At 33.7% G+C, this 19030-nt stretch overlaps 4 protein-coding genes and 1 non-coding gene across 5 annotated transcripts; 2 read left to right on the top strand and 3 right to left on the bottom strand.

Annotated features, from left to right (window-relative positions):
• Window positions 1-1930: 1930 nt before the first annotated feature.
• Window positions 1931-3302, bottom strand: LOC102607685 (receptor like protein 29-like). Its single transcript, XM_006468175.4, has one exon. It carries the CDS (start codon window positions 3300-3302, stop codon window positions 1974-1976), a length of 1329 nt encoding a protein of 442 aa, XP_006468238.4. The 3' UTR covers window positions 1931-1973.
• Window positions 3303-4357: 1055 nt separating this feature from the next.
• On the bottom strand, window positions 4358-4429 carry TRNAE-UUC (transfer RNA glutamic acid (anticodon UUC)). Its single transcript has one exon. It is a non-coding gene; the product is annotated as a tRNA-Glu (tRNA).
• A 4862-nt stretch (window positions 4430-9291) lies between these two features.
• Window positions 9292-10546, top strand: LOC102615761 (uncharacterized). Its single transcript, XM_006467967.4, has one exon. The coding sequence runs from the start codon at window positions 9363-9365 to the stop codon at window positions 10161-10163; it is 801 nt and encodes a 266-aa protein (XP_006468030.2). The 5' UTR covers window positions 9292-9362; the 3' UTR covers window positions 10164-10546.
• A 2966-nt stretch (window positions 10547-13512) lies between these two features.
• LOC102616063 (protease Do-like 5, chloroplastic) lies at window positions 13513-16327 on the top strand. The gene is made up of 8 exons (XM_006467968.4): window positions 13513-13826; window positions 13959-14108; window positions 14630-14692; window positions 14792-14881; window positions 15220-15342; window positions 15659-15746; window positions 15881-15955; window positions 16097-16327. Exons 1-8 carry the CDS (start codon window positions 13578-13580, stop codon window positions 16201-16203), a joined length of 945 nt encoding a protein of 314 aa, XP_006468031.2. The 5' UTR covers window positions 13513-13577; the 3' UTR covers window positions 16204-16327.
• A 337-nt stretch (window positions 16328-16664) lies between these two features.
• On the bottom strand, window positions 16665-19015 carry LOC102616346 (hypothetical protein). The gene is made up of 2 exons (XM_006467969.3): window positions 18813-19015; window positions 16665-17174 (listed from the first exon to the last, which is right to left on the bottom strand). The coding sequence occupies exon 2, from the start codon at window positions 17171-17173 to the stop codon at window positions 16829-16831; it is 345 nt and encodes a 114-aa protein (XP_006468032.1). The 5' UTR covers window position 17174; window positions 18813-19015; the 3' UTR covers window positions 16665-16828.
• Between the last annotated feature and the right edge of the window lie 15 nt (window positions 19016-19030).

The following is a 19030-nucleotide window of genomic DNA, read 5'->3' as shown; positions in this document are numbered from 1 at the left end:
GAAGGAGTTAATTAGAAAGTAATATTAAGTCTGGTTACAGTACTGTAACATGGAAATTAATTAATGACTATATAAAGTAGGTGTGTGGAGTCCATGTTTCCTTTTCACCTTGAGAGAACAAAGCAAAAGGATTTGTGTCCATGTGACGGGAGGAGTCTTAATAAGGTATAATTTTGCATGCGTTGCCCATGGATTAACTGGTAAGTACAAGTTAAGTTAATGGAGTTTTAGAAGATCATCATATAGCTACTGCCTAAGCCCGGATGCAAGCAGCAGGTAAGCTTGTGTACATCTCTTCTACATGGGAAAGTGATGAACATTGTGATGCATGCTAGACGGAGAAACAAAAGTGATTAAGTATGTAATTGAAATTTAGACCTACACTAATACACTTGAGAATTTACTGGGTTTTCATTAAGAAAATATTAACTGACCACTTTTCTGCACACGATATTTCTATTGGGTGTCTCATAATTATTCTAATAAAATATTTTTTTTATTAATTTATTGCAAGATGTTTATAATTAACTTAGATATTTTACTCTTTTTTGTATTTTCATTAAAATTTCATAACCTATTGTGTTTTTTTTTCCTTTTTAAAAAGTAACATTGCTCTTTTATTAATTGTCGGATGTTAACTTGACACGACTATTTGTAAAGTAAAAGTGTTTTCCTCTCCATTATAAGGGAGAAAAAAAATTGTGTGTAGTTGTCCCACTAACTCGCATGCTAAGATATGAAACAGTACAATTATGCTCTTTTATGTAGGAGAGCAGTGGGTTTCACTATAGGACTCATTAATATTTTTAATATTAAATTTAGTAAGACAAGCAAATATTTTTAATATTAAATTAATTTAATATATCTCATTATAAAATCCACAACTATTATTATTATAGAACTCATTACTCTCACATATGACAAAATGCTATTAAATTATCTCACCACCTCAGCAATTTCATAAAAGACCTTCTTCCAGATGTTTGGTAAAAGAAAAAGTGAAAATAGAAATTGTAAGAAATCATAGTCCGAGCTTTATACAATGGCAATTCGCCCTTTCTTCTTCTTTTCTTTTTTCTTTTTCCCACTTTATTTAGAGTCAATGTCAAAAGGCAAGTTCTATTTAAGAGTCAATGTCTATATATCATGACTCACGACTAAAAGGGTCAAGCCCAGAAGAAAAACCACCATTCATCCAGAAACAGACCACAAGTCCAAAATTAAGTTTAAAGATGGCTGGAGACGAGTAGACGAGGAAGAAAACAGCCACTATTGCATTTATTGGGTCCTAAAGTTGGAATTAAATATCTATTTCTAGTGCTATAAGGATGGATTTAATTAATTTTATGACATTTGGGTAGTTCTTTTTTATGTAAATATTAAGGCAGTTAAAAATTTAAGAATAGTAACGTATAATTTTACTACCCCTTAAAATAGAAATTTGTAAACAGTTTGGCACCGTATGTCGGTGTCTCGAAACTTAAATATTTTTTTTTTTGTCTGAACCACAATGTGGTCCTGAGTGGGTCACAACTGTGGGAGTCATCTTTAAGCATGAACCACAATCTAAATTAATCATCACTTGCATTGGGTCGGCCCGTAAAGAGTAAAGTGCTGATCAAAGTGGTGACTTCATTCGAGAACGAAACTTGAACATTATCTCTTAAAGATTGAAAGTGACAAACCACTCACACCAACCAACTTTAATTAAACTTAAACACTCTTTAAATGTGTTAAATGACCCTTTCTTTTGCCAGAAGGTTGATACAGAGGACATAAAGTCCCTGACGGATCTCTGTCACTCACTCGCAGATCCTGGCCTCTTCATTCAATAACAGGAAAACTGCCAAAAAGTATAGACTTTTTTTTTTTTTAACCCTCGCTTCAACTGATTAATTATGTAACATACATTACGCCTGCACTATTTTTGTCTTACACGTTACAAAACAACACATTGTTCTTCTTTTGGCGTATTACAAAATGAAAATCCAACAAAAAGCAAAATTATAGTAGATGAAAGAAAGAACTTCTAGCGGATTCAGCCATTGAGCAGCATTTGAACTTATCTTGCCATGGTACCGAGATGAATTATCTGGGTGTTCTTGAACAGTTCCGTTGCCACCGTTTTCTTTTGTGCCCAAACAAGGAGGAATTTCTAGATAGATAGAAATGTTTTTATTCAAGTATAGCTTGTTACTTGTGCACAGCTTATCATTTCCTCTGACATCCAGCCGCTCTCCAAGCCTCTCGATGAACTCTTCGGGAAATTGTAGCTCTCCACTTAGCTGATTGTGGCTCAAATTCAGTTGGTCTAGCATTGAATTCGGAAGTGACCCTAAACTTGGAGGAACTGTCCCACTAAGGTTATTGTTGTCAAGAGACAGAGCAGTGAGAGTATTCAATGAAGAGAAGAAATTGGGAATTGGGCCAGTGAGCCCACATTCAGAGACGCTGATTGATGTGAGATTTTGAAGCGTCCCAAGAAACAACGGTATCCTAGAATTTATCGGGTTGTGATAAACTATTAAGTACTGTAACTGTTGTAAACCTGAGAGAGTTTCAGGGATTGGACCGTTGATGCAATTTTGGCTCAAGTCAAGCAAAACTAACCTGCTTAGCTTCCCTATAGCTGGAGGTATGCTTCCAACAAGCTTGTTAGAACCCAAGTCAATCTTCTGAAGAAGCTGGAGAGTACCCAGAGAAGGAGGCACCTGCCCTTGAAGGCCATTCCAGCTTAAATCCAAGACGGTCAGACTTATCATGCCTCCAATTTCATCAGGGATTTCACCACTTAAGTTGTTGTAACTCAAGTCAAGTTGCTCCAAATTGACCAACCTACCAAGCTCTTTGGGAATGTTCCCTTGAAGATTATTCTGTGAGAGACTCAAAACCCTGAGGTCAGCAATCTCAGCTAAACTTGAAGGAATCTCCCCGGAGAGTGTTGGATTAGAGTAAAGAGCTAGATGTTCTAATGAAGATAAAGCGCCAAAAAGAGTTGGAGAAAGAGTGACTGGAGATGACACAAAACAGTTGAAAATGGAGAGGGTTTTTAGGTAAGGAAGCTTAAGCAAAGCATCTGAAATATTAGCAGAAATTTTGCAAGCTGGGGTAATAATATCAGAGCCAATGTGAACTTTTGTTACATGAAAAATAGATGGATCATCTTCACCAATCTCACATTCAACACCAGGCCATGGAGTTTCAGTGCATGGCTCAGGGTGCGCTCTGGCCCAGCCGGGATCCTCTATAAGTGAACTCATAACTTCAAAAAGACCCAAAAGTTCATCTTCATCCATCTCCATGTCACTCAAATCATCTTTTCTCTGTAATGCAATCGCCTCACCAGCTAAAACAAGAAACCCAACAAAGAAAAAAGCCGCAGAAGCCATGAAACAAGAAAGATAGGAAGAATTGAAGAACATGAAACTGTAAAACACCAAATCCCAATAATCAATATAAGTAAGCGCGAAGTTAATAAAGTGAAACAATCTTTTGCTCAGTCTTGGTAGCAAAAATAAAGAAAGTAGAGGAATTGGAATTTATCTATCAGTCTATCAGCTTGCTTCATTGTGTCAGTGGTAGCAGAAGTGAGACTACGAGAGTGGGATGTTGGCGCTTGTTTGCATGGAAGCAGATTGTTACTATAAGTGGAAACAATTGTCAGCGGTCAAATAGGGTAACTGAATGAAAAAGAGTGAAGTTGATGGGACAAGACTTTGAACACATCAGTGACCGTCTTCTATGAATGCAGCACATCGACATGACAATTGACAGTTTGACACTAGCTTGTAATTTCACTTTTACAGAGTTGCAGGAGCCAATGTGTTATCTCTATCTATCTCACGCCACCCTGCTGGACTGCCTCTTGCTTCAAAATTCAAAGTGTGTCTAATATTAGCTAGTAGCTATATCCTAGAAGGTAGACACTCGGTTGTCTCTCTGAATACTAGTGTGGGGTAAATGTGAACAATTTGGACGTGCCATTATGATTTAGGGCTGGAAATCGAATCCATCACTTGGCAGTCACGTGAGCTTGGTGGTGAGATTGAGGCCCTTTAGGAAAGATATGTAAAATGTAAAATGGTGAATTGGTGATGGTTTAAGAAATCTTGTTAGTAATTGATTGAGCTTCTAGAGTTCAATGTTTGTTAATTCTCTGGTCTGGTGGTAAACCAATCTTTCTGTTAGTATCCCAATAGTCTACCGAGATTTGAGACTTGAGATTAACAAGAGAGAAAATATTTTCTTCGTCTATTGAGATTAAAAAAAATGTCTTATTATGAGAGATTAAAAAAAAAAAAACCTTTAGCTGATCTGTGTCATTTTATGATGCACACGTATAAAACGAAAATTGTGTTTCCGTTGCCGGGAATCGAACCCGGGTCTCCTGGGTGAAAGCCAGATATCCTAACCGCTGGACGACAACGGATGGTTTGTTATGTCCGTCACATAATTACTAATTTTAATTAGAAATACATATTAAAATTCAATCATACTTGGGGTTTGTTTCGAAACGATGTAATAAATTCTTATAAGCTTCAACTCGTGCTTATTTCAATTTTGTTTCTTTTTTATTTCCTTCTAACAATGATTCAATAATGCATATGATTTTCTTGGATTAGATTTTAACTTTTAAGTGTACATCATAAGTTTCTTCCTCCCCACCCCCCCCCCCAAATTTAACATACTATAATCAATAACTATCGATATGACCATAACCAATATCTTGGATTAGATTCATTAGAACATTTATATATGTTAGTGGTGATCTGATCCAAAATTTAAAATTTATTAAAGCCCGAGAAAGCCACTAAACTACATGGTTTAATTAACGCAATTTAAATTTATTAATGCGATTTAATAGTATAATGTCATTACATTATTAAATCATATGATTTAATAGTTGTCACTATCATTTCTATTAAACTACACGGTTTAATAGTTTTTTAGACTTTTAACAAATGTAGGATTTTGGATTAAAACATACACACAAACAACGGATCAGCAACCCCTCTAAAAATATCTTCAATTTTGCTCTTATTAATATCCATTAGATTTGAATTAAATCAATGGACAAAATTCATTAAAGTTAGATATTCAAGAACTTTTAATATATTCTCTTTTCGTGTAGACTATGTCCTGAATTTTTCTCCCTCTTATATTTTCTCTCTTTTTTGCATGTGTTCTCTCTCCGTCTCTATTCTATTCTCTTATAATCTTATTTTTTAATCTTGACTTTTTATTTACACTTTTTTCCTCAGCTAAAAATTTCTTTACTCTCTCCAAATTCATCTCACAAGTCCTTATTTCATTTATTTTCTCTCCCCGCATACCATTGAAAGCACAAAATGATCAATTTTAACCATTGGAACTGGTCCCCACAGAAACATTCATCAAACGCACAAGTTAACAAGAAGATCTTGTGATTATGCTTGTATATTAACAATCACATTACTATCAGGTAATTAATAGCAAAATCTATTAGTGGATGGAATGGTAATGGTGGGTGGCAATGAAATGAAGAATTCATCACACGGATGATGTCACAGCAACAGTATCACAGGCTGCTCATGATTTTTACACGCGTCGTTAAAGCCGATGTTAATTGTTATTCAATTCATCATTAAACAGAATCCAAACCCCAAATTATGAGAAATGGAATCGCGGCATGACACAAAAGAGAGGAGGAGCACTCGTCCCCACTCCTGTAAATAAGTGTAGCTCAAAGAAGAAACAGATGTGGGCCACCGTCCCCACTTCCCGGGACCCAGCAGCTCCTCCACAAATACATATCCTCTCTCCGAGTTTCGTCTCACTCAATAACAAGTAAATTAAAAAAAAGCAAAAGCTACATTACGGTAACCATCAACAAAAGCTTTAGCTACAATAGCAGAGTCTGTTCACGTTCTAGTAAAAGAAACGAAGGATTATTTGTCTGAGTATGTATTTTATAAAATTTAATGTAATAATATAAGTCTCAATTATGTATATCTGATTGTAAATATCAATGTAATATATCTGTTATAATAGCAGTTGTTGTAAATATCTGTGTAATACAGTAATCTGATGTGTAATCAATATTAAAAAAAAAAAAGAAACGAAGAGAGAGAAAGGAGGAGCTCGAGCTCAAAACGCTTGGGCTTGGCAAGTTTATAATTTTCACTTTAATTTTAATTTCAAAGATTTCAGTGAGAGAAAGGAAATAGATGAAATAAAGAGTTGTGACATGAATTTGGAGAGAGAAAATAACTTTTTGGCTAGGAAAAAAAAAGGCAAACGAGAAGAGAAGAAAAGAGAGAGCGATAGAGAGACCAAAAAAATAAAATAAAAGTGAAAAAGATTTAGGATGGAGCCTATATCAAGAGAGAAAATATTAAATTTTTTAAATATTAAATTTTAATAAATTTCATCTATTAATTCAATCAAAATTTAATGGATATTAATAAGTATAAAATTGAAAGTATTTTTTAAGAGATTGCTGATCTGCCCTTATATATATATATATATATATAATCTTAAAGTGCAGAAAAAGTCTGGAAAAATTTTAAAATCGTTGAGTTTTAAAAGTTTAAAACTTAAAATGTTTAAATTGTACTGTTTATGTATTTTTTTAAATTTTTCTATACTTTAAAATTTCGAATCGAAATATATATATATACTCACTCTAATTTTTAGTTATGGCACCTTGTAAGTATTGACAAGATTATTGGGAGATTCTAGAACTTTCAACCCTAACATGTTGGTTTATCATAAAAACAATTATCTTCATACCTCCATATTATTGTATAATCATTTTTTTCACTAATCAGGTGATGACAAAGTATGATATGACGATCACATTTGACAAATAGTGCAATTGACTTGGTCTTTAGCGCAGACAAAGAATTAAACCCCGCTTCATTCAAACGCGTTATTATCATTATGCTTGTTCAAATCTGTCTTTAGTTTTATTATTATATACACCGAAAATGATACAAAGATTAATAAATTAATCAAAGTCGTAAATGGAAAAAGCTGCGCCATAAATCAAGCCATTGCTTCCGTGAAGATTAATAATATAAGGGAGAAAGTAATTTACACCCCAAAATTTTGAGAAATGGTTATGTAGACTTTTAACTTTTAAGTTTTTAATAAAAGATACTACATCCTTTTTTTTTTTTTTTTATTACACTCTTTCTCTCTATTAATTCCAAAAAAAATTGACTTCAATTTTTTTTTTATAATAAATAGAAATAAAATATAAAAACAAATGTAACAATATATACATATTAAAATAATTTCAATATTTTTTTAAAAAATATTTTTATACTTTACAATCTTACATTATATTAAACTAAATTTTATAATAAATGGAAGCATAATATTAAAATAAATTTATAAAAATATTATAGTTAACAAAAATATCAATATCTTTGATTTAGAATTTAGAGATCCCTATGATCATTTTCTAAAATCATGAGGGTGTAGCTTTAATTTGCTTTTCCCGCAATATAGACATAAACGAACACACGAAACTCATGCTTTTGTCCTGCCGTCTTTGGAGTGTTCCTCTCGTTACCACAAAACTCAATTGCTTAAACATGATTAATGACTTGATTAAATCTTTAAGTCGATTTCATCACGCAAGGAAGATAACCCATTGACCAATCACTAATGTACAAATTATCCCTCAATCTTTCATTCCACGAGCCTTTGCTCCCCCCTAAGGCCTAAACCCTAATCATATTTTATTACAACAAGCCAACAAAAAAAACCAAGTAACCAAATATTACAAATCCTGACATTCTGGGCATGGTGATGTGTTGTTTTAAGTACCAAAAATATTCATTATTGTAATCATTGTTTGTGGAGACTATGAGATGAGACGGTGATTTCACAATCTCGTGTGTCAACTTCTTTAATCAATCAATGGCTCTACACGTGGCAAACATCCAAATGAGTTGGACCCAACATCGGCCGCTGAAAATTTTATCGAACAGGTGTAAGATCATGATAATTTTACATTAAAAGACGAAGGGGTCCACACCCCGCAAAATTCAATGATGTGCTTAAGATCAGGAAGGCTATGAAATCTATCAAGCAAACTTTTTTTTTTTTTTTTTTTAATTTTGATACACATTGACATTTCACACAGACAGCTGCTTTCAATGTGTAATCATTAATCAATCAAACATGAGGAATTATGTAGATGTGTTACGCGGATCTTAGGGACAGTAAGATCACCGGCCTTTGAATTATGTGGTGAGGGGCTGGGGGCTGCGATAATGACACGTGGAATCAATCATTCGTAGAAAAGACATGTACGACCTCTGTATTTTGGTATGGGTGGTTGGTGGCACTGTGTACCGATGGACAGATCCGTGTAACGGCAAACAAGATATGTTCGGTCAAGCCGAGAATTGCCACTTGTACTCCTGATGTCGTTTTATAATAACTTTGGCAATTGGTAAATTGACTACCGAATTACATTTTAATGGGCATTAATAACACATTTTAGAGGTTTCTAGACAAAAGGGGGAAAAAAAGACAAAAAGCCTGTGCTAGTATAAAGTTTTAACTATATTGGCACATTAAAGGAATGAAAAAGAAAATATTGTTGCAGTTTCAATGTTTTAAAAATAAAAGTTAATTCTTACCTCTCTTCATATATATATATATATAAATTTTTTTTTTTAGATTTTAAAGTACGAAAAAAGTCATGAAAAATTTTAAAATCATGAGATTTTAAAGGCTTAAAACTTAAAGTACTTAAACCGCACGGTTTATGCGTTTTAAGTTTTAACTTTTCCGCACTTTAAAATTTCAGATTATAACATTTCTATAATTCTTCTGTATTTATGTTCATTGAGGTTTAATTTTCATTCATAAGAAATTTTAATATAAATCTTTTTTATTGAGGTTTTCAATAAGACTAATCTTAATAAAAATAAATACATATAAAATATTAGTGAATTTAACTTATTTAGTGTAACTTTCTCCCAAGTATTTTATTATAACTTGTATATATATATATATATATATGCAATTCAAACAAATTATTAACTCAAGTTTTGAATTTCTAGTTAAACAAGTGTGCTAATCATTGTTGTGCTTATCATTTAATCAATGCCTCGAAGGTGGCAGGACAAGCAAGTAAATACGTAGAAAAGCTAGGAGCAACTGGTGATTGCAAAGGTTCAATTATTTGCCACCTTGATTACCATAGCAAGCCCTGTTCATAAGTCATGGGAACTTCACGACCAACTACACTATATAAAGACCAAACTACGCTAATAAATTTCTCTTACCCCACAACCGCAAGCTCACAACTCAACTCATTGTTATAGCTTATCCTATTCTGCCTCTTCATCTAGAGTCTAGACATGGCCAAGCCACCATCATATTATGATCTAGAGCAAATTCCTCTCAAGGCTAATTTAAAATCTAGAGAAAACCCTCAACGGCTTTATTCTTTCGTAGTGTTTCTCTGTTCCATCTTTGTCTATATCTCCATCTTTTATATCTTCAACCTTTCTCCCTCCACATTTTTGTACAACAACAAATTTTGGTTTTTCATCTCCAACACTCTCATTCTCATCATTGCTGCCGATTACGGCGCATTTTCTTCATCCGAAGGAAATAAAAATGATGTTTATGAGGAGTATGTGATGCATAGCCAAGCAAGAAGTAGTGTTTCCTCATTTGTTTCTCAATATCAGTACATCTCTTCCAGTAAAAATATTATTAATCCCAGAAAAGAGGAGGCTCCGGCCGAGGACTCGCCCGAGGTTAAAAAAGAAGTCATTGTTGTTAGTGATCAAAAAGAAAAACTCCAAGAAAACGATTATAAACCCCCCCAAGTTGTAACCGACAAAACATTCGGAAATCCTAATGAAAGCTTCCAAGAGAAGCCGGTGGAAGCAAGGACATATCGCCGTACCAAGTCTGACAATAAAACAAAAAGATCCGTGCTGATTGATGAGAGCAAGAACAGTACTAATTACATTTTACGTAGGTCGGAGACTGAAGTTAGAGAAGAGCCGGCAGCGGCAGACAGCTGCCAAGAAGAGAATGAGTTCTCTTCTATGTCGAACGAAGAACTAAACCGAAGAGTTGAGGAGTTTATTCAGAAGTTCAACAGACAAATTAGGCTTCAAAGAGCTGGAAAGTTCCATGAAATTTAGACCCTTTTTTTTTGTTTCTTTTCTGTCTGGTCTTCCACTTTGTAACTCCCTCTGAGATCGTCCACTTTGGACTTTTGCTTAGGGATTTTACCTGTCTTTGTCAATTATGTTCCCATTTTCGGGCCGCCCCCACCTCCTCCACCACACCCACCCCCCCCCCCCCCCCCCCCCCTCCCCCCAACAACGACAACAAAAAGACATTTTTATTACTTGGTAATGACTTCTGTTAAGTCAAGAATTTGGATCTCGCAATGCTTGGATTGTAGCTTTTCATTTTGGAGATGGTGTGATGACTTAGGTGTACGCTTAATATGACCTAAAAATTATTTATTTTATTTTAAAAATTTTGTAAAACCTTCTTGTGTTGTTTTTTTTTTGCAGTTTGAATAAAATTTTTTGAGATTAACTAATTAAGTTACAAAATAAACTTAATACCATTTGCATTACACATAAAATTGCACATGACTATTAAAGACAAAAAAATATATCATTACAAAATAAAATCAATCACTTTATTAGCTTGGTCTTTATCTATAAATGTCCACATTCTATTTATTATGTATAATTTTGTATCCAAATGTCATTTGCAAATAGCATTTTTTTTTTTTTTTAAGTTAAATATTCTAACATATTCTTTATTTATTTCATAATCTTATCTCATTTTGTTATAACATGACTTTAAAGAAATTAATCTACTAAAATAATTTTATAATTTTTAATAAGCTCTATTTGAAAAATTATACCGGAACTTTCTAATAACATATTTGTAATCTTTTTAATCTAATAAATTTGTTTGGTACAAAATGGATAAGCATGGATGAAAATCCCCAATTAAAAGTGTACAGTTGGTTCCTTAGGGTAACTTCATTCGGACTATTAAAGCTATTGATTGGAGTCGGTCGATTACTATCTAAACTCTTAAGAAAAAAAAAAAAAAAAGTGATAATAGTTGGCTGATACATCATCGGCAGAGCTTTGATAGATTCGCTGTATGTTTCATATAATTATTATAAAATTGGTACGAAATAAAGAATTATATCATCTTCCACATGTAGAAGTATGAACCCATTAACTTATATCAAAATTTTTGTATTATGTACTAGTTCGAATTATGTATAATTATGGAAAAAAAATGTAAAAAACCTTAACCATAAAAATAAAAACTTGATTTTATGCATAACCTAATTTTTGAAGTAAGAGTTATAGCATTATTGAACTTAGTATTATCCTATTATTATTATTATTATTTTAATTTTTATTGTGACATTAACTTGAAGTTCAGATTCTGCATCGATTATATTTATGGTAGTGACATCACGATATTGAGTGTATGATGCAAACAAATACGATTGTTCAAGCATATGATTAATTTAGTAGTAATACGTGTTTAGACTGTTAATTATATAATCATTATCAATAATTTAAGGGTTTCTTACAAATATGGTTTTATTTTCTCAGTTACCTTATTCTTAAATCAATTCATCGTAGCCACTCGGCCTTTGGCCGAGTGGTGAGAGCTGCTGCTCTCCAAGTTGGAGAGCAGCAGTTCGAACCCCCACAATGCATTGTGGGGGTCTTCCTTTCTCAAGTAAATTTGAGTGAAGGCAGTCTGCTTCCTTACCCAAGTGTGAGGAGTAGACATCCCTCGAATATTTGAGAGGGTTAAAATCTGGGCAGCGCTCCATTAGTATTGATGTATGTTGGTCCCAGTTATAGTCTGATTTGTAAATATCAGTTATATTCTCATGTAATATGAGTTGTAATTTGAGCAATAATCTCATGTAATCAAAAAAAAAAAATCAATTCATCGCAACAGTTGTTGGAGATGTCAGATCAAGTTACATTATTTGTAGCTCTCTATGTTGCTATCATGATTCAAGAAAAACAATTATAATATATAGTCGAACGATTAATAGACATGATTACAATAATTATAATTCTTAACGTCATATTGTGGTTGAGCTGTACCTAACGGAATGAAACTAGCTAGTGTGGCAAAAACGCTGAGGCTCTTATCATGCAGAAAAAAATTTCAAGTCAATAGCATGACTTATATTACAAATATCATGTAAAATATTCATTAACTAATGAATAATGATATCACTACAACAAATTAGAGGTTTAAATTATTGCAATCAAACTAAGGTTTTCAGTTTCATCACGTTTTAAATGATGTTTTAGTTCTGTCGTATTTGCAACTCGTTATTCTAATTTATGTGTATGAGTGGAGGATTTTATTTCTATTACTAACAGCATTATTATACCAACAATATTTGAAATTACTAAAAGCAATGTGAATTTTATAACTATTTTTCTTAAGATGAAAGGTTTACACAATTAATAAAGAAGAAATAGGGTAAACATATATTAGCTTCTTAGAAAGTACAAGAAACTACTTATTCTTGAAATCAACTTGAAAAATTGGTGCAGAAAATTTCTTTTGTTAATATTGAATTTTTTTTCTTGAAAACATTTATAAGTTCATATAATATCGTATGGTCTAAAATAATTAGTACACCACTTTCATATAATTTTGTTTTGGAATGAAAAAATTATGATGTGTCACAATTTTTAAATTTATAAACGTCATGTCATATGTAAATCTTCGAACAGTTTGACATGTCAATGAATTGTTTAGATATTTTGGAGCTACGTGTAACAATAAAGATCTTTCCGGAAATATGATGTTTTTTGCAATTTGAGCATAGCATAGGTTATCCATTTATATATATAGGAAATAGAGGTGGTAAAAATACCCGCTCGGTTTGGATCTGAACCGTATTCGGGTGTTGTGAGTTGGGTATTATTTGGTTTAGGTATGAAGGTGGGTCGGTCTTGAGCATCACTTGATAAACTTAAAACCCGAATTTTATTAAAAAAAATTATAAAACATATATTATTTTAAATATTTATATTTGGCTCATTTATTATACATATATAAAATTGTAAACACTTAAAGTTTATATTTTCATATCAAATTTTATTGAAATAAATTTAAAACTTATAAAATTACCAAAAAATAAAAAAATATATACACATAATATTAAAAAATATAAAATTTAAATATCTAGATTAAAACCCGACCTGAACCCGGACTGATTATATCCAAATAAAAGTCCGGTCATTGTAATATCCGGACCCAAACCGGAGTTTTGCCATCCCTAATAGAAAATGGATACTTCACGACTGTGAAAAGGGTTGCGTTCGTTCAGGGACCTATTTGCTACAGAATTAACAAAATATGTCCTCAGTTGAGAAATTGTGGAAGGTCAACCAAAGATAGCAATTTTTTGAAATAATAAAATAGCCTAAAGAATTTACAATTAAGCCACGTAGACAGTCACATTATCCGTCCGTCAAAACGAACTAGTACCATTTTGGATTCCTGATACGTTAAGCCTCCCCTAAACTGAAATGAAGGCGCTACTGAGTTCGCTTCAAACACTTCCAGTTTCAACTGCTTCAACTGATGTAAATAAGACTAAGAGCCTTGATATTACAAGAAGAAGTTCAATAGGTTTTGGTTCAAGCGTTATACTGTCTTCTGTTCTAGTCAATTTCTGCAGTCCAAGCTCAACATTGCCTTCATTCCGCTCTGCTATTGCCCTCCAACAGAAAGATGAACTTCAGTTAGAAGAAGATAGAGTTGTACAACTCTTCCAGGTCCTACAACTTTTTTTCATTTTTTTTTTTTTGGGTTTGCCTCCTTTAAGTAAGTTGAAATTCGTTGTTGAATTCTTGGTTTTTAATGTGCTACCTGTAGTGCTGACATTTTTCTTGTACTAAATGTTGTAGGAAACTTCACCATCGGTTGTTTCTATTCAAGACCTTGAATTGTCTAAAAACCCAAAGAGCACTTCTAGTGAATTGATGCTTGTTGATGGTGAATATGCAAAAGTTGAAGGCACGGGTTCTGGCTTTGTTTGGGATAAATTTGGTCACATCGTACGTACCCCTTTCCTTTCTTCTTTGTTAACTTTGTTTTAATTGCATTTTGCAGCAAGTATATGCATGATAGTTCATTTGGTTTGCTAATAATTCATTCTGTCAGTAATCTTATGACTTTACTTATTCAGTCCGAGAAGTAATTTACAGGAGAAAAGCTACTTAACTGAGCGGAAGGGGATGTGCATTTTATTTTATGCTTTTCTTTAGCGAGTGCATAAGTGGGTTTCATCAAAGTTGCGCGACATCTTTAGGTAATCATCACGTTCAAACCCATTTATGCACTCGCTAAAGAAAAGCAGATATGTTAAAGGCTTTGATCTATGTGAAAAAGTGAAAAACATACTAATAAAGTAATTCTCATAACAATGTTCCAACGATCATTATTTCTTACTGGTGTAAAGGTACCTGCCTCTATATACGTTATAATATATATTTGCGGAAGATGGTGGTTAATGCCTATCCGAGTGCATTATCAGATTAGAACTGATGTACGAGGTTCCTTTTCTTGTGTATGACAGGTCACTAATTATCATGTTGTAGCCAAATTGGCCACAGATACAAGTGGGTTGCATCGCTGTAAGGTTTCGTAACTTTATTTTCCCTTTGACTGTTACTGCATTTCTTCTTTCTGGTTAGCCATTTGACAATACTGATACTTCTTGCCTTTTTATTTGGGATAGGTTTCTCTATTTGATGCCAAAGGCAATGGCTTTTATAGGGAGGGCAAGATGGTTGGTTGTGATCCAGCTTATGATTTAGCTGTTCTGAAGGTATCCAAGGAGTTTTTTTTTTTTTTTAATTTAAATTATTATTATTATTATTATTTAAACTTTGTTTTGGACTCTACTTATGCATTCAGAGCACAATTCTAATTTCATCAGCATAAGACCATTAGCATTAGGAAGATATGTGATCTCATTATTTGGATAAACAGATTTCAAATAGAAACTAGATCCAAGATGCATATTTTTTTCCCCCTTTTAGTAGATGAAAGAACATTTAGTATTGGCAAATGTAGAATATTAGGTTAATTTCACATAAATTTGGGTGCTCCTCGATTTTTCATTGTTTAACTGTTTGGAAATGCTCGATGTGATATCCTGTGTAGGTAGATGTTGAAGGATTTGAATTGAAGCCGGTCGTTCTGGGTACATCGCATGATTTACGTGTAGGTCAGAGTTGCTTTGCAATTGGGAATCCTTATGGATTTGAAGACACACTTACGACAGGGGTAACCTTTCAATAATTTTACTGTTATGTGGATTATTATTAGAAGAAAGCCCCTTCACTGTTTGTAAGTCTCTGCAGACATAATTGATTTCCATAATAGCTCTGCAATAATGTTCCGGAGTATTTGAGTGCTCATTCAACAGCATGCAGTTCCTGTCCAAGTAATTTAGTAATTATCTTATCATTTGTCGATGCTGATATAGAAAATCAGAAGAGAATATTTCTTGCTTCTGGACTTCTGGTTTTGCTAATGGTAACAAAATGACATACCAGCTAAAATTGTTGCCTATATACACTAATTAATCTGAACAAAACAGGTTGTCAGTGGACTTGGCAGGGAGATACCATCACCAAATGGAAGAGCCATTCGAGGAGCTATCCAAACAGATGCTGCTATTAATTCAGGTGAAAATATAAATATTCGATTCAACAAGCAATTGCTTTTGTGCAAACCTGTTGATATTGTGTCTGTGCATGTCTTTTTCTTCTCTTTTCGTGATATCATCTTGAATCTATTTGGCTCTTATGAATCTGTACAGGGAATTCGGGTGGGCCACTAATGAATTCATTTGGCCATGTTATAGGAGTTAACACAGCAACTTTTACCCGCAAAGGTAATGGACTTGTTTTTGGTGTAGGGATGTTCAACATTTCCAGCTTTGTAATCCTTGACATTGTCTCATTTTCAATCATAGTGTTTATTACACTTCAGTTCAAGTATTCATTTTGCTTCCTGTATGCATATCATTCTGCAGGGACAGGGTTATCCTCCGGTGTGAATTTTGCCATACCAATTGACACTGTTGTGCGAACCGTGCCTTACCTTATTGTGTATGGAACACCCTATAGTAACAGGTTTTGATAATAGTATCTTTTCTGTAATTTTGCTACGATTTAGTCCTGAATCTCAAATTATGTAAATTGTGCAATCTCACTGTATACTTTTCCTTGTTTCCAAGATAATTAAATTGACCACTTAGTGACAATATTTAGTGCTAGCATCAAGACTTTGCATCCTTGTCAGCAGTCTCCCAGGATTTGCTCCTGCAATAAAGGGATCATTAATGCATTAAATAATGGACATCCATCCTCTCATGATACTTATTTGAGCTTTGAAGGATTTTCTCATATGTGTGCATTTTCATTCATGTATGGTCCATACTTTCACAATACTTTTTATTCTTGTTGGGTTGTTTTCGATAAACGCGGGAAATTTTGCTCAAGCAAAATGAAATATCCAAGATTGGTTTTGATTCAAGATGAAGGAATACCCTCAAATGCCATGCAAACGCAAAAACTGCACAAGCGAAGAGAACCATGCAATTAAAATGATATAATGTTAATTTAACCAGTCACCAAGCCAACATTTATATCATAAATGAGATATATTCATGAACTAAAGAAGTTGTGATAAAAAATTCAACATTTAAATCATAATTGAGATATAGAAAAGATCTATTAAAATTTTCTATGGATCCCACTGATATCTATTGGTCAACTTTTAGCAGTGACAACTGTTCATCAATGGAGCAGTCTACATGACAAGAAGTTCTACAGGAGGAAGGGATAAGAATGATTCCAAGGCACCGCTGTTCCATTGGAGAGGGAGAGGTACGTCTGGTGCTACGATACTCCACTGCATCTTGAAGAATGATGTTCCCTTGCTTGTCGATGCAGTGGAAGGAGCCCAAGAAAAATCGACCATCTTTAATCCCCACTAGCATTCGGCGACAGAGTAGCTTCCTCACCCGACTTATGTGATTTGATCCTTTTGTATCAGACCCGGCTGAACTCTCCACTAGAGTTTCGGTTGTTTCCACTTTTTGTTCCATTCTATATGCAAGTTGAAGCAATCACAGTTAGCAGGCAATTAATTGAATTGTATAATTGCTTTTTGGTGGGATGAACAAATCAATTAATTGTAAATACCAGCAATATACGAGTAAAGAGAAATCTCCAAGAAAGCCATCTAAAATGTTCCACAATATACTAGAACTTTAGTTGTTAACACTATATGTAGAGAAAAATTACCTAGGTTTAGCATGATTGCACCAAATCTATAAAATTTGTCTAACCAGTTAACAGAAAATTGTATTTGTCTAACCAGTTAACAGAAAATTGTAGTTTCTTTTGAAGACTGTAAAAGTAGAAACTATTGTTAACGGTGAACAGAAATTGTCGCAAAAATATCATCACCAACTTAAACCTTGGGAAAATCAGGTTGATTAGAAAGGAACCAATGAAATAAATTAACAGATATGTTGCCCTCTCAAAGAGAATGGACAGAACTCACTGCGCCCTTGTCACCAAGAATTACATCCAAAGAAACAACAGAAAGATACAACCATGACAGGACAATATATAGTTGTCATAAGTCAAGCCCACATGTGAAAGAGGGAGGAAAAGTATTCTGCAAAAAGGATTACCTACTAAAAGAAAGGAGTGCTCAAGGTCAAGGACATGCAAGGTCAGAAGTGGTCAATGGAAGTAAATAATTCACACCCTGTGTAGGAACAATATAGTAGGTTTGAAGAAATCATTCAGGCACAGACACACTAAAAAAAAGGTAAAAAAGAGTAGACCGATGACAGGTCGGCTAAAAGTTCCCTAATCCTATCAATTTTAAGAGCCAACTGGTTTATCAATTATGAAGTACTAAAGGTTCAGTTGGGTGTAAAAATCAAGCAAAAGAAATACAGAAACCACAAGAATACTTCACTAAGCATAAGAACCATTGCCTGGTGAATTTGGGAGTTCAACTAGATGAAACTCCCCTTGACAGAAAGAATGATAATGAAACAAAGGATTAGCATCAAACAGTAAACTCATAACTTTGCTGTTCCAAACCCTCTTCTCACATTCTCATAATTAATTATAGAACACCCGCAAAATGCCTGCTCCATGTTAGGCACATAATATGCAGATCCAAATTCATGTAATCCAGGTAATTCTGTCGATTGAGGTCTACATGTAGGCATTTCTTTTTTAAACCCATAATATATGGGCGCTCCACACAACCCTATCAAGGTCAGAACTGTTTGAGAACTCTCCTGTCTCAACTATTATTGCCATCCTAATCAAACTAACAATACCTTACATTCGGTCTTCAGCTCAAGGCTTTGATTTGTTGTCACCTTCCATTTGTCTAAATCCAACCGACACCTTTATCAGGTCCTCTACTAATGCAACTTTATCACATTATGAGGGATAATCAAGCAAATAATTAAGCCAAAAAAAAATATCGAAAAATGTTACAGAATCATAAAGTGTAGAACAAGTCCAGACTAGAACAAAATATTTGTTCTTGTAGACTCAAAATAGTCTCTTTTGGAATGAAGATGTAACAGTAATCTCAAATTACCATAAAAGGAGACCCAAATTTACTCTATATTTTGCTTGATAGAAGCATAATTATCAAAATTAAACACAAAATCTGTTTTTTTTTTTCAATAAAAAAATTAAGAAACTAACCGTTACGGCGACCGGCTAATGAAATCAGAGACCGCGCGAGCTTGCAGCTTGCATCCGGTAAGGAGGGAAATTGTGAGAGCGCCGGCCGGTGTGAGGATGCGAGCCGGCGATAACGAGAGATCACAGCGGCGGTCCAACAGAATACGTGAGTTAGTTCAGTGACTTTCGTACATGTAATGGTGTAAAAGCCTTTCATTCAATCAGATTAGTTTTATTTT

Source organism: Citrus sinensis, chromosome 2, assembly GCF_022201045.2.
Source record: "Citrus sinensis cultivar Valencia sweet orange chromosome 2, DVS_A1.0, whole genome shotgun sequence".
Lineage (NCBI taxonomy): Eukaryota > Viridiplantae > Streptophyta > Magnoliopsida > Sapindales > Rutaceae > Citrus > Citrus sinensis.
Note: the sequence above shows the minus strand (reverse complement) of the source record. Positions and strands in the feature narration are given on the sequence as shown.